General features: G+C 42.1%; 1 protein-coding gene across 1 annotated transcript in view; it reads left to right on the forward strand.

Annotated features, from left to right (window-relative positions):
* The window catches only part of LRIG2 (leucine rich repeats and immunoglobulin like domains 2), a 98,327-nt gene that overhangs the window by 63,189 nt on the left and 19,113 nt on the right, over positions 1-16,025 (forward strand). Inside the window, exons 6-12 of the mRNA XM_069761754.1 lie at positions 1,902-2,045; positions 4,692-4,835; positions 5,213-5,356; positions 9,293-9,373; positions 10,048-10,119; positions 12,810-12,878; positions 13,191-13,354. Coding sequence (XP_069617855.1) covers positions 1,902-2,045; positions 4,692-4,835; positions 5,213-5,356; positions 9,293-9,373; positions 10,048-10,119; positions 12,810-12,878; positions 13,191-13,354 — 818 coding nt within the window. The remainder of the gene's footprint in view (positions 1-1,901; positions 2,046-4,691; positions 4,836-5,212; positions 5,357-9,292; positions 9,374-10,047; positions 10,120-12,809; positions 12,879-13,190; positions 13,355-16,025) is intronic.

Consider the following 16,025-nt stretch of genomic DNA (forward strand, 5'->3'; position numbering starts at 1 on the left):
TACCAACCTTACTGAATGTGACGTATTCACATACAATGAGCCTGAGAGATCTGTGCAGCTATATCCTCTCCCCTGAAGCTCTGAAATCCAACTGTGATATCAGGTTTCACAGACCTTCAAGAGACAGGAGACTACCTGGAGGGAGGGGGTTTCCTCACAATCTGGTGAGGAAGGAGAAATGAAAGTAAAAGAGAAGCGCCTGTCAGATCAGTTGTATGTGACGGAGGGTTAAATTAGTCCGTTGGACCATATACTTTTTACTGCTCTTACATAAAATATTGGAATAATGTTACTTTAAGATCTATTAATTAAAATGTACTTTGCTCGTGCGACAGCCCCTTTAACTTTGTGTATGAGAAAGTTCATCTCTGCATTAAACTAATGTTGGCCAAGCCTACCAGTATCCAGATTTAACAGACAATGTGTAGGGGGGCTCTATCTAACTGATTGTTGCAGGACATGTCTGGTTTTGGACCGCCCATCACTTTGTTTTTCTGGAGCTTAGAGGGGCTCGCCTGTCTCTCAGTGGCTTTTTCGTAGACCACACAGGAGCTTGTCTGAATGCATCTAGTGGGTATGGTTGGATTTTCATCCATCTCCAGCAATTGGTACAGTGCAAACGTATGAGCTGCAATGATGCTTATTTTGTGGTTTCTGACAATTGCCTAACACATTATTTTATTGCTGGGAATATTTAAGGTTTGTTGGATAAAAAAAAAAAAAAAAAAAGTGGGAGAGAAAAATGTTAAAGAACCATCTTGGTTCTGTCTTGGTGATGGACTGATCAATATATTGGTTGTGAACGAGGGGACTGAGGTACATTAGCGGGTCATTCCATGTCAAGTGAACCAATGATTTTTACCTCTATATTTTTAATTCTTTTGAGAATTTGGTAATAGTGTGTCAGAGAATGCAAAATATGAAGAAAAAAATTCTAGAGTTTTTTTTTTTTTTTTTGTTGATTTTCAAAGTTCAGAAAAGTGCGAATTTCGGTGTTGCCTGCCTTTACATTTCTCCTCATAACTCAGGCAAGATAAAAAGATAGATAAACTAAATAAACACCATTCTACTCAGAACTGTACAGGCTTTCACCAGATATGTCACAAGAGTATCTTTGATAATATTTTACCCATACGAACGCAATCGCAAAGTTGTAAAACGCATTTCCGAAAAAAAACCATTTCATTTAAAAATGTCAAAAACTGCACCTGTGCCTGCTATGCTCCTAGCCACATCTGTACCAAAATACAAGCTGGGATCGTGATGGGATCATATTTAAGAAATAAAACTATTAGTGTCAATTCGAAAATCTTGAATTCAGATCTGTTCAGCCTGTGGAGGTCGGCTTATACTCGGGTCGACTTGTACTCGCGTATATACGTTAGATTTCTCCAAAACAAAATATAAAGAAACATAGTCTTGTGACATATCAAATGAAAGCCGGTACCGTTCTGAGAAAAATGATGCCTCTCCCACCTCTTTATCTTAATTCTAGCCCAATATATGATAAAAAGTATAAAGCCTTACCAGGCCAAAATTCACGCTTTTTCAAAACTTTAGAGGACTGTAAAAAAAATAAATAAATAAATTTAACTGATAAAAAAAAAAAAAAAAATCAAAACTTTTAATTTGTAATTTAACTAAAGTTGTGCTTCATAAAAAAAATTAAAAAAATCCTAAAGACGTCCAGTAAAAAAATTATATTAATATTTGGATCACTTGTTATGGAATGTCCCAGCAGGGCCTTTTTATTGACACTTGGGTGTGATATGGCATTCTGTGCTCATTGGGATGACCAATATGTCATAGTTGCGTCATCTGATTATTATTTTTAATAGAGATTGTGTAGCTAATTTTGTTACTTTCATCTTTTTTTTCCCCCCACTTTTCTTCATTGCCAGTGAATTGAGGCGTAATCGCATTCAGGTTGTGGAGAGCCTGACGTTTCAAGGCCTGGACTTGCTGAAATCTTTAAAAATGCAGAGAAATGGAATTGGCAAACTAATGGATGGTGCGTTTTTTGGATTGGACAACATGGAACAGCTGTAAGTGGCTTATTTCAGGGTCATCCCAACAATGATCAGGATCTACACTTAGCAGATGTCCTGCTTTTAGAGGCCATGTCCCGTTGGGACTTTTTTCAGGACATGCTGTGCATTTTCATATACTCTGCATGCTATTCAGAGCTGATTTTACCCATTGAAATGCAAATATCTGCATGGGTTACAGATTCAGCTGCAAAGTAGTCTGAGAGCGATCAAAGAGCGCCCATTCTAGCCAAACCTATTTGTTGTTTGCATCAATGTCCTATTTCCAGACATTTAAGTATAAGTGAAGTTGATGTCCGTTTTTCTCGCACCCGCTGCTTTCTAGCTTTGTATTTCTGTACAGCCCATTGTCTAATTTCTAAGACTTAACTGTTGACTTATAACTGTAATGCTGCCATATCATATGTGGTACGTATAATAGGATTTCTCATTAGGGCACTGGTTATTAGAAAGAGAAGGTTTCCCATTGAAGAAAGCAAGGTTGCACTTATTTTGGAGCCTGTCGGTAACACTAACCCTGTGTAAGCAGACGCAGTGCAGGATGGGGCAATGTGAAACATTCTCACAGAGACCACCTATGACAGTTTCCTCTTTTTGTGCCGACTCTCGCTTTCATTGTTTGCAGTTTTGGGTGTATCGGCATGCTACATGCCAGTGACACTCCCTTCTTCTAGACCAGGGGTGGGCAATTAATTTAGCCATGGGGCCGCATGAGAAATTGGGATGGTTTTAGAGGACCGGACTAATATAATTAACTAATTTTTACCCAATACTGTAGTATACTGTAGTGGCCCCATATAGTGCTGCACAAGCATTATGGCCCCATATAGTGCTGCACAAACATTATGGCCCCCATGTAATGCTGCACAAATGTTATGTCCTGTCTGGCCCAAACCCCCCCCCTCTCCCTGGATACGCCACTGCCAGTCACAGCCTCCCAGGACCAGTATAGATGGGGAGGCCACCAGTCACAGCCCCCCAGGTCCAGTATAGAGGGGGCGGCCGCCAATCACAGCCCCCCAGGACCAGTATAGAGGGGGAGGCCGCCAGTCACAGCCCCCCAGGACCAATATAGAGGGGGAGGCCGCCAGTCACAGCCCTCCAGAACCAGTATAGAGGGGGAGGCCACCAGTCACACAACCTCAGCAGTCAGCCAGAATGCAGGCCGTTGGGTGCAGCCCGTCAGGGTGAAGCATGGACGGTGGGTGCAGGGAGGGCGGATACAGCCTCTCTCGGACACTTACCAGTGACCTTGGCGCCGGTCTCGTCTGCACGGACAATCTCAGGGATAAATCTTGGCTCCTCACACCCGGCCGCCACCGTTAAAGCCCGCAGAAGCCTCCAGAGACCGCTCCCCATCACCGAGGTCAGTGACAGACTGACAGGCCAGCCAATCACAAGTAGTGATGGAGCGAGAGCCGGGCAGCCCAGCCAATGGTGTGGAGCACAATGCAGCCAAAGGGCGGGGCCAGGAGCTGCACAGTGTCTGAGGAACCGCCAATGGCGTCTGGCCGAGCGGTGCCGAGGGCAGCTGTCAGAAGTGACAGCTAGCTGGCGGGCCGTTCAAAATCATCAGGCGGGCCGGATGCGGGCCGCATCTTGCCCAGGTCTGTTCTAGACGGACAGTGCAAAGTCATGTTATGCTGAGTTTATCTCCGATATTAATCTAGAAGGGGGGGCTACACCGGCAAGTCTATGAGCCATAGACTGCAAGTGCAGGGATTTTGCTCCCCAGTGCACTTGCAAACCTAAACATGATATTAAAAGCCCAGTATGTGTGAATTGGCATAACTTTATTGTGCTGTCTTGGGTATCTATAAAAATATATTCTGCTCCATCCCACACCACTTTTGTTTCAATAGTGTTAATGACAGGTTCCCTTTAAAGTTGTGAAAAGCAATAAATCAGACTTGTAACCCCTGCTCTTTCTGTACTTGGGTGCCCAGTAGGTGGTCCGATTCAGTGTTACACATCCTTCCCTGGATGACGGCGGCGTATACAGAGTTTTCGGCCACAAAGTAGGCCCACGCATGGACTCTCTCAAGAGCAGAAAGCAACTTACTGAATGTTTTATTTCCCACAAATCTCTTAATTTCCTCAGGTCTTTCAGCTCACAGCTAGGACTTTATGGACAAAGACTCCTTGTTCACTTTGGCATTTTCTTTGCAAGTCTTGGTACTACTAGGCATGGCTGCATAATGTGTCCATCCATCTTTCTGTATGCAGACTGGCAGAATAGTATTAACCTTTCATTGTATCTGTTTCAGCACGGCAATTAACCATTCTTTGGTCTAGGCTATGTTATATCCAGTAATCATCCGTTAGAACGAATCCGTTACCAATAGACGACAACGGATGTGCCATTAACGGATCCATTGTCTATTGACTCCAATGTTAAGAAACTGATCCGGCAGAGAACACTTTTTGTATAACGAACTAAAGTTGTCAGCACAACTGTTTTCCTAATGGATTTTTGCTGGATCTGATGTAACGAATCATTACTGGATATGTGAACATAGCTATTTTGTTGTCTAAGACTTTAATCATGATTAAAAATCAGTAGTGGGCCTTTGTTTCATTGACCAATTGAATGCATAACATGTTGTCGTCATTTTTAGTCTAATCTGATTTAATCTCCTGCAGGGAGTTGGAATATAACAATGTCACCGATATTAACAAAGGCTGGCTCTATGGACTACGGTCACTACAACAGCTTTACATAAGTCAGAATGCTGTCAACAGGATCAGCCCAGATGCGTGGGAGTTCTGCCAGAATCTCTTGGATCTGTAAGTGTTAAAGTGCATCCTTCTTTATATGGCGTATTTCTCAGACTTTGTTAGATTGCACTCTTGAATTGTCCTTGGTCTTAGAACTATCCACATTTACCTGTAATAAAAGCACTGGCTGATTTATTTGGGATCTACCTCCCAAGATTTTTACAATGCTAACCAGCACCTTCAGATTTTAAAGACCACCATATGTGTTCCTTCTACAAGACTAGCATCTCCAGACAAGAGTAGTGTAATGAAGATGGGTTATTTTTACATAGGAAATCAATGTGTGTGAACATAGATGCCATGTCCTGCTCTTTACTGTTGTAAAGTGTTATTTCAGCTTGTGCAGTCTATCTCATGGTCTGTCTTTTTTCCTTTGCGTCCCCCAGAGACCTGTCAAACAACCAGCTGAACCGTTTGGATGAGTTTGCATTTATCGGACTTGGCTCACTGGAAAAACTGTACCTTGGGGATAACAGAATAAATCATATTGCAGAAGGTGTATTTAAGGGGCTTGCAAATCTTGTGACTCTGTAAGTGATTTTTTTTTCTATCTGGTAAAGTGCAAGTTGTTGAGTTAGCAATGTATTTGTATTTTTAGGTTTCCTGGAGATAAAATTAAAGTAAAACGTAGCAAGGCATTTTGGGTTTTATGAATGACATTTTTAAATGTGTAGAGACCATTTTCCATATGCAATTCTCCGCTGCGTTAATCAGGATTTTCCCTTTTAGAATTAGATTGCTTATCCTAGTAATCACGATATAGCTCTATGGTTAGAGCAGTTCTCATGTCGCACCCTTGCCCGAGTTAGAACAATTGTCCCAAATCACAGTGCTGTCACCGGATTCAGCATCATCTATTTCTTACCTGATGAAGGGTGGAACATAGGACACTTTTTTTTTTTCATTTTAAGTTGCACTTGAGAGAAATGAGATTCAGTTCTAGTATTATCCAATAAAGGTTATAATTTCATAATAGGTGGAAATAAAGTTTTTTTGCCCTCACGTGTTATTATTATTATTATTATTATTATTATTTATTGTTATAGCGCCATTTGTTCCATGGCGCTTTACATGTGAGGAGGGGTATACATAATGAAAACAAGTACAATAATCTTAAACAATACAAGTCATAACTGGTACAGGAGGAATGAGGACCCTGCCCGCGAAGGCTCACAATCTACAATAGATATATAATTGCACATACCACTTTTGAGTCCCTCTTCTGTGCACTGAGAGTAAGCCCTAGGCTCCAATGCTGTTTTTGTAGTTCATGTCCGCGATCACCTCTTCTCTCACTGCAGACGCTACACCACTGGGTAAACTTGTATCTATGAGACCTTTATTGTGTGTTCTCTGGGTATGCCATAATGTCCAAAATTAGAACACCTCTTTGTAGGGTCTCTGGTGGAGAAAAGACCATTTGCAATGCACGTCATGCGTGGAATTGCAGAGGAGCAATGTCTAACGCTTTGGAGAGGTCATGGTGGTAGAGGGCCAACCGTCTATTTTTAATATGTGGCAGAAAGTGAGTTTGTAGATCCCCATTGATACGAGGTTTAGAAAGTAGAAGCTGTAGAGAAAAGATGTATGGTTCTTGGCTGGCCACATATGCAGCAAAAAGCTGAGCCGTCTGCTTAGCTGTAGAAGTCATCCACAATAGGAGTTACCCCTGAGGAACGCAGCACGAAGCTGGTCTCATCTGTCGCAGGTTATCTCTGGTCCAGATACTGATCCATTTAGATGTCTATACAAGTAGCCTCTTTGACGAACGGGCCATGTCAGAATCCTTTTTTTTTTTTTTTTTTTTTTTTCAGAATAAATTGTCCTCGAAAGCAGGGCTGATGAATGTTTCCACTCGTTATGTGCCTTGCCTCTCAAAAACAGGCTCTTTTACCGTGTTTCACTTTGTAAGAGCCACATGGCAAAAAAACAAAGCAGTTTGCTATAAAACCATGTGCGTTTTTTATTTGACCATGCAGCATGCTACCGGTAGGTATGCCGGCAACTAGGAACTGCGTAATTCACTGGAATTTTTTTCAGTTAATGAGGCTTTTGTTTTTACCATCTTTGTTTCTCTTTTGTACGGTGATGGCATATAAAATGATCTTCCTCTTCCCAACTCCTTCATGCAGTCTTTCCTCTCTCTCCTTTTTGCAGTTGAGCCGAGGATGATATCTGAATGCATTCATATTCTGTTAGCCTTTGTGCAACCTCTCTAATGCAATAATTAAAACCAATCTGAGCGAGTTAGAGCCTCCTGAAAGGGAACAAGAGTACATGAATTAGGCCCCTTTTTGTGGCACAATGACAGGCAGACTATGCAGTTCAGGGTCATCGGATGTTCACAAGCAGGAGGGCCGTGCTGATCAACAGGGCTCCAATCACTGATGCCTATCCAAGCATGAACCAGGGACCATAACGAAACCTGGGAGAAGTGAGATTTTACTCGACAAAAGTAAAATGTTCACAGATATGTTAATGAACTTTAAAGGTGCTGATAAAGCTTTGTTCACATGTCCAATTCTCATCCATTGGTAACAGATCCAGTATATAAGGGAAAAAAGGATCCATTACAAACTGCGCAAAAATGAATGCAAAATGAAAACCATCTGTTATGAACCTTTTTACATATTTAATTGATGAAAAGAAAGCTGATCCTATCTGTTCATTTGGCTGTACATAAAGCTTAGTTTCTTGGTCCAGCTAAAGAACAGACTGCAGCCTGAAATTAAACGGAAGACATTTTATGTGACTGGATCCTGTACTAGAACAATTTATTTTCATTTTTATGGTCCCCAAACTACTGGACTTGTGAACAGAGCCTTACACGTAAGAATCTCCCCAAACATTTTGAATACTTTGTTGGTTAAACACATTCTGTACGGTACGATAAGATGTGATTTATCAGCAAAGCAACAACCTTTGAACATTTAAAGGAATATTAAGCCTAGAAATTAAAGGAATTCTCCACTACTGGACAATCTTTGCTTAATCAATTCAGGGTCCGATAGAGATTAAAAACAATTTATACTGAGCAAAGGTGGTCAAGTAGTGGGCATCCCCTTTTAACAAAAAGGAACCCAATCTGCCTTCTGAATTTTCTGCATATTCCCAAAACAAACCATGTTGTAGAAATTGTGTCAAAGATGCAAAGGATAATTTCCTCTTCCATTTTCAGGGGTAAATGACTGAACAATTAGGGAATAGATGTGAGGTAGGGCTTAACGGTTTTGTTGTATTCCAGACTGAGCTGAGGGAAGAAGCTTCTGCTGCAGTCAGTTGTCTTACGGCAATGTTTGGCCTCCTGCGACACCTCATATTTCTTCAAACACTTCTCCGTTTTTATTGTAATATGAGACAAATTTAAGTGTTTGCAACCACAAGGAGAAACCTTGCCCCTTAGACCCCAGTCCAGAGCCTCTCACCTAGCCAAATCAGTTCTCATACTTTGCACTGACGAGGGCCAACAGCCCGAAACACCGTGTCTGCGAATTGAGATACTGATTTGGCTTTTATCCTAAGTCATATTACAAGACTCGTTAAAGGGTTGATTGTGACTTGTAGGATCGCTACTTCCAATAGGTGGCGCTATATAGAGTTCAAGTCCTCTTTCTGTCTGAAGAGGCAATTTGCATATTTAGTATCTTTTGTCATATTTTTTGTATATGTCTGAAATATTAGGTTACTGTGGGTCTGTCTGGCCCTGCATGTAAACCAATCGGTTATTTTCACCAGGCAGAATGTAGACATTATAGGAGGCTGGGACAACACAGCTCAGTGTAGTAGCTGTTCTTGGGTACTGCAGCTCAGTTCCTCAGCTTCAATGTTCCGGCTGTGTACCCTTTTTACATTCGCCTGCCATTTTAAAGGAACTCTGCCAGCACTGAATTACTGTTCAAACCAAGTACAGGCGCTCGGTGCATCATGGGGACACATTTATGCACCTTCCCACCTGCTTGTTTTCTATCTCTCTGCCCTTCTCTGGCTCTATGAAGGCAAAGTTTTCAATCTGAGAAATAGGGGGATGAGATAGAGGGAAAACAAGCAAGTGGGAAGGTGTATTTAAATGTTTGGCCCCGCCATGATACACTTGCACTTGGACTGTTTCAACAGTCATTCTTTGCTGACACAGAAAAAAGAGAGAAAGAGACTAAAGGAGGATGCAAAATGTAGATGTGTTCCTTATCTAATTTTGATCTATACATAAATCTAACTTATTCCCTGTAACAACCCACTGAATCACTACATAGTGATCCTTCCCTATTCAGAAATGGCTTGAGAAAATGTACAGCAAGCATGAAATTGGCCAAATATTAGTGGGAAGCACTTCTAATGTGCTATCGCTTGTCATTTTCTTAAAAGGCCAGTGTTTACACAGTTTATTTCCTTTGGTTAGTATATTTAACGTTCACCATAATGAAATGGTGTAGCAATATTATTAATGCTGTAAAGTGATCTGCTTATAGGGACCTGCGGAACAATGAAATCTCCTGGGCTATTGAGGATTCCACGGAAGCGTTTGCTGGACTTTCCAAACTACATACTCTGTAAGTAACAAATACCCCATGGGGCAGATGACTGAGTAGTCGGGAAAAAAAATTCTTGACATTTTTTAAGAAGAAAAAGGTTTCTTTTTGTTGCCCTATCCCAAGACCCGACGTAACGTTTTCATTTTTTGGGATATGCGACTGTGTGAACACATCTTTTGTGCTCTGAGCTGATGTTTTTCCTCATACAATTTTGGGGTAAATATTATGTTTTCATCAGGTTAATTAATTTTATACTTTGATAGATTGCATATATATGAATGCAGCAATACCATCAGCACTGTCATATATAGCCAAAATCACAATCTCATATGAACCCCAGGCAGGAGAATAGTAATGAGAGGAACGGGGACCCTCTGCTGTCATGACAACCCATCGGCACCCAGCGATCACGTCATGGGAGAGTGGAACAACGCGAGCCCCTGTCGGCGCACTTGTTAAATGCCGCTATCAGAGATTGACAGCAGAAGTTAACAGCCACGGGCGGAGAACCTCTCCACCCGCTCCTGTTAGAGGCAGATGACTGCTGATTAAATCAACAGTCATGTGTGGGGGAAGATGGGGTCTCAAGCCAAGCCCACATCAATTAAAGGGACACAAAATATGATGCAAGTTTTTGATGAATGCCTTTTAGAGTAGAAACTATGGTAATTGATTTTTTTTTTCTTCCTCAGTGTTTTGCAAGGAAACAAGATAAAATCCATCACAAAAAAAGCCTTTTCTGGTTTGGATTCACTGCAGCAGCTGTAAGTATATGGAGTGGCGTAGTGTCTAGCTGAAAATGTCTGATCTGCTATTTAGTTGAATGCGATGGATGTTTTAATGAGCTGAGCACTGATCACATAATCTATTGTATAAGTGCTGTGAAGCTATGGGTTGACGTAGCCCTTGAATAAAGTGTTCTGATGCATAGTCTCTGCTTCATATAGTATTGGCACAGCACTCCCAAGTGTTCAGAGTGGTCTTTTTGCCAGTAATTCTCTCCCTTTAAGGGAACCTGTCAGGTGCCCCATGGCCTCCAATCCAGCAGCATTCAGCTCCTGAACTTCCGGACATGTGCAGTGTACCCCTCTGAAGACTGGAAGCATACACCTGGCTTCGGGAATGCACTGCACATTACCCGAAGCCATCTCCTGAATTTGTGGTCATTCACAGTGCGCGCCTGTGAAGTCAGGAGGCAAGTACCCGGCTTCAGAGACGCCGTGACGCTGCTGGAATGAGCGGCAATCGTGCTCAGATTTGCATAAGCTGGCAATGAGGCCAGGTCGTGCAAATTGTTGTCACGTCCACAGGGGCGTGATAACATGGAAAAGAGGAGCTTACTAGTCTGGGGCAACTAACTCCCCATCGACTAGTCATAGCCCTCTTTAGCATAGTAAAAGCCCCCTCATCCCCATCCTGGTATGCATGGCCTCATCAGAAAAACGTTAAAAAATAAAAATAAATCATAAACCATTCTACTTGCCTTCTTGCGCTCCCTCGCAGCATCATGTTCTGATGCCAGCAGCTTATTTATACTTGTAAGCAGTGCATGACCGTGATGGCAATGCGCTGACTATAAGCAGTGAACAGCTGCTGGAATGCTCACTGCTCCCCACACCAGGACTAAGGGCATGAGGAGCAGTGAATATTCAATGATCTTTAATAGTGGCACAGTGTTAGCCACAGCCACCGACTCCTGCAGCGGTCGGGCAATCACGTGTGCTCGTTACTAATGGGAATGAATATTCACTGCTTTCCACATCCTTGTGAGTAGAGAGCAGTGAATATTCATTCTCTTTATTAGCAGGCACACGCGATCGCTCAGCAGCTGCAGGAAGCCGGCAGCTGCTACTGTATCCGCTTTTAAAGATGAATGAATATTCACTGCTGTCCACACCTATGGGTGTGGACAGCAGCGAATATTCATTCCCTTAAGTAGCAGGCACTCGTGAATGCCGGAGCTGCAGAAAGCAGGCGGCAGCGGCTAACAGCTTTTCGCCATTAAAAAAAAAAATGAACATTCACTTCTCTTCACTCCCATTGGTGTGGAGAGATGTGAATATTAATTTCTCTTAGCAGTGGGCACAGAAGTTAGCCGCAGCAGCCGCCTCCTGTGACCCGCTGCTCTGCCGCTGCCACTCCCCCAGCTCCCAATCCACAGCCAGAGCAGACGTCTGGACTGTAAGACGCACCCCTTATTTTCCTCCACGTTTTTGGAGGAAAGCGAGTGTCTTATATTCGGAAAAATACGGTATGTTATACAGAGATAGTTGGGGAGGAAGTTTAATCACCCAATGCTGCTGGATTGGCGGCTATGTGGGAAATGACCATTCCCTTTTAAAGGGAGTCTATCAGCAAGATTTCACCCCAAAACTATTTATATGCAAATAGAGCGTTTTCAAGCACAGGTCCAGCAATACCTTTACATGGACAGTCTGTTCTCCCATTACTGAGAAATCAGTGTTTGAACTGAAGTGAGACAGAAGAGCTATTTGTAGATTTGAAGCCCGTCACGCCATCTCTAACAATAGTAACATTTGGCCACATTTTGTGAAAAATATAAATATCCACATTGATAAGTTATGTGTTCATAGAAATAAATGGGCCTTTTGGTTACTGAGAGACAGACCTATAATTGATAGGATTATCTGTAGTCCTTCTCACCCATATTATGATGTTATGCCATTTTTGGGGAAGTACAGCTACATTCTTTAGGTTTGTTCATAACTTGAATAAGTGTATAAGTCGGAATAGGGCTGAAGCTTACTGTGCGCCATAAGGTAGCGATGACAATACAACCTTATGACGCGCAATGAGCTCTGCCTTGGACATGGCCGTAATGCCTGGTTTAGAGTGAAGAGGCCGGAGATGCTGAACACGAAGGTGGAAAGAAGAGGACTGGAGAGTTCAGTGGTGAATATTAAATAATTTTTTCTTCCAAACATCCGATGTTTGTAAGTCGGGGGGGATGCCTGTATGTAGTAGTCTGACATATGAAATCACTATAAAATACTCTGGGGCCACCTTGATCAACAGCCTTTCACTTAGTCATGTTGTCCAGATCATTTGGATTGAAGCCATACAGAGAGATCACGTATGTTCCATCCAGATGTCACCTTGTCAAAGGCTAGGTTCTGATGTTAGACAGCAAGTCCGTATACTGGACCGTCTCTAACGCCAAGGTTTCCCAGCGACTAAAATAAGATTCTCCTAGTACAAGCCTCTTAATATGTGCATGTTGCAGAGGGGTCCTCGGGCTGTGCTGTCTCCATGTGATGGCAGTAGCTTGGTAGCAGAGGTCACCTTTTCATTTACTTGTGATGTGCTGCTGTATCTGACTGTAATATTCTTGCATGCCGTTCTGTTCCAACGATGCATAAATAATGGCAGCAGCTTCATTCAATAAACACCGATATGGATTTTCTATTTGACATTTGTTCATTTCTCTTCGCAGTGACTTGAGCAATAATGGGGTTATGTCTTTACAAGATGACGCTTTTGCTCATATTAAACTCCAGCAGTTGTAAGTATTACTAATCCTAGTGCTCGATATTTGCAAGCAGCACATAGACTCAGTCTAAAGTTTCACAAACTGATATTAGGTTTTTTGTCTTGTAAGTAAAATCTACACTTGCTATGCCGGCTCCAGGGAATGATTTGCCCTGCCGTTCTACTTCTGAACATTTTATGCCAGGCTTTACAAGCACGAGTATCTAAAACACTGCTCTGTTGGAGTTCTGATGATCATTGACTTGTTCTACCCATGATGATTGTGACAAAATAAGCTGTCTAGCTGTTCCCTGTCTGATGATAACCTTCTGTTCGTCTTCTCCAGAATCCTAAACACAAGCAATTTGCTATGTGACTGTCAGCTAAAGTGGTTTCCCCATTGGCTAATTGACAGCGGTCTGCAGAATTCAGTAAATGTGAGCTGTGCCCATCCTGATTGGCTGGCCGGGCGTTCTCTGCTCAGCGTGGAGTCTGGAGATTTTATCTGTGGTTTGTATCTAATTTCAGTTTCATTACTGGAAGTTTAAAAAATGTCTGCGCTTCTTCTTTAAATGTAGTTTACTCTGGATCTGTAGGTTTACCTAGTGGGCATACACTGATCAACGATCCCGTTGAAAACAGGACAAAAAACAAGGCATTAAAATGGCTAGATGTTGGCCTGAGCATCTTCAAAAAGGCAGGTCCTGGGGGGATGGCTTGATATGCAGTGGTTGGTACCTGCCAAAAGTGGTCCAAGAAAGGGCAATAGGTGAACAGGCCAACAGGTTCATGGGCAGCCTATTAAATTCAATAGCAGGTAAAGTTATTGGCAATGAACACTAGACAGTGGAGATAAACGAACCCCTGGGTGTTCAGTGAGCCCGCAGTTGCAATCGGAAGTAAAAAGTTTACTTCCGGTCACTGGCGTCGGTTGACGGGACTACTACTACTTTCAGCCTATACATGCTGCCGCTAATAACAGTGAGAGCAGACGGCGGCTGATGGGAGTATTCATCAGCCAGCTCCTTTTGATCTAAATAAATTAGAATAAAAAAAAAAAAATTTGGTTTCCCCTGTATTTTTGATAACTGGACAGGCAAAACTGACAGCTGGGGGCTGCAACCCTCAGCTGTCAGGCTATGTGCGCACGTTCAGGTTTTATCACGTTTTTTTTTTGCATTTTTTCGTTATAAAAACTCATTAAAAACGCATACATTATGCATCCTATCATTTAGAATGCATTCTGCATGTTTTGTGCATATGATGCATTTTTTTCCGCAAAAAAAATGCATCGTGGTAAAAAAAAAGCAGCATGTTCATTAATTTTGCGGATTTTCTCTGTTTTTCCCCCTATTCTATGCATTTGGGAAAAAACGCACCAAAAACGCATGAAAAAACACGAAAAACGCATGCGGATTTCTGGCAGAAATGTCCGGTTTTTGTCAGGAAAATTTCTGCAGGAAATCCTGACGTGTGCACATACCCTTAGCGTTAGCAAGGCTAGTGATCAAGAATAGAGGGGTCCCCATACCATTTTTTACGTTATTTATATAAATAAAACAGCGTGGGGTCCCCCATTTTTGCCAACCATCCAAGATAAAGTAGATGGCCGTGTCTGATATTCTCCGGCTGGTATGGGGCCATGGATATGCCTAAATATAGCAACCCACAGCTTCCCAGAAAAGGCACATTTATTAGATGCGTCCATTCTGGCGCTTTGCCCGACTGTTCCCACTTACCCTGTGGCAGTGGCAAGTGGGGTTGATATTTGTGGGGTTTGTCACGTTTGTATTGTCCAGTGACCTCTATAAGGCTCCTCTCCATTACTAATCCTCTATTTATATTGTAATTCAACACCCAACAAGAATAAAGTCCTTTTGTTTGAAATTAATAAAAAAGTTAGTGTTTTTTTTAATGCCCATTCCACTGAAGCCCCCCGTCTCCCGTAAAAAACATAAAATAATAAACAACCATGTCCCTCACTTGTCCATCGTTCTGTCCCATACCGTAATCCATGTCTGGGGGATAAATGGTTTTCAACCTGGATGGTGCCAAGATGCGACCGTCCAGGCTGAGAACCACTGAGGAATGAGCTGCCGTAATGACGTCACCGCTAGTCACTGATCCTGTGCTCGCAGCAGCTCCTTCCCCACTGGTTCTCAGCCTGGACGGTCGCATCTTGGCACTGTCCAGCTTGACAACTGTTTATCTCAGAAGCTTGAGGAAGGGTCATTGCTATAAGGGCTCGTTTCCACTCTGCTTTTTTCACTAAAAATACAGCGCTTTTCCAGCAAAGTAAATGAGATTTCTGAAACCTTATGTGCATGTTGCTTATTGTTTCTCTGCAAATTTGGGTTGTGTTTTTTGTTTCAGTATTTTTCACCCATTCATATGAATGGGGAAACAAAATCCTCAAAAACACACTAAAAAAAATGTAAAGAAAAACCAGCATGTATTTCATTAAAGCATTTTTGCTGCCAACACTCAGAAAAATCAACAAATGCAGATACCCTCAAAGTAGTGGGCAACCGCTATATTGCTGGCCGTGACAGAAAGGTGTCGGCGCACTGTGCACCATTTGTTCTCCTACTACAGGACTGGTTTTCTTGTTTTCTGTGCTGCTCACGTCCAATGTGTTCTCAAAATAAGTGAGTGTTCCAGTCTATTTACGAGCACCTGCTTTACACCAGTCTTTGCGGTTTTCCCTCATACATATTCCAGCTAGTACAAGAAGAATAAATATATCCTTTACACAGATGTGTCATAGGGGGAGACACGAAAGGTAGATTCTGTTTCTTCATAAATTGAAATCTTGTGAGAAGGGCTCTCACTTCTTTTGGTATCTGAGTTATGTTTATTCTGTGTTGTTTTTATTGTCTGTACAAGTCCCCTATAAATTGTAAAGTGTTGGCGCTGTAAAAATAAAAATTATTAGAATGCTCCATATATTTTCTTATTGTTCTGAACCGCCATAGCTTGCCAAAAAGCGAGAGAATGCTGACGATTGGAGCCATTAACTGGCTGTACCCTTTTTTGTCTTGACCTTATTCCTGATTGCACACATTGCATATTTTAAGAATTGGGAGAGTTTTTGTTGAATACTCCTATCTGTCTGAAAGGCTGCATGTACACAGCCACGGGAATAGAGCAGGTGACATTACCCCACAGACTAAGCTCAGTA

This window comes from Ranitomeya imitator, chromosome 3, assembly GCF_032444005.1.
Source record: "Ranitomeya imitator isolate aRanImi1 chromosome 3, aRanImi1.pri, whole genome shotgun sequence".
Lineage (NCBI taxonomy): Eukaryota > Metazoa > Chordata > Amphibia > Anura > Dendrobatidae > Ranitomeya > Ranitomeya imitator.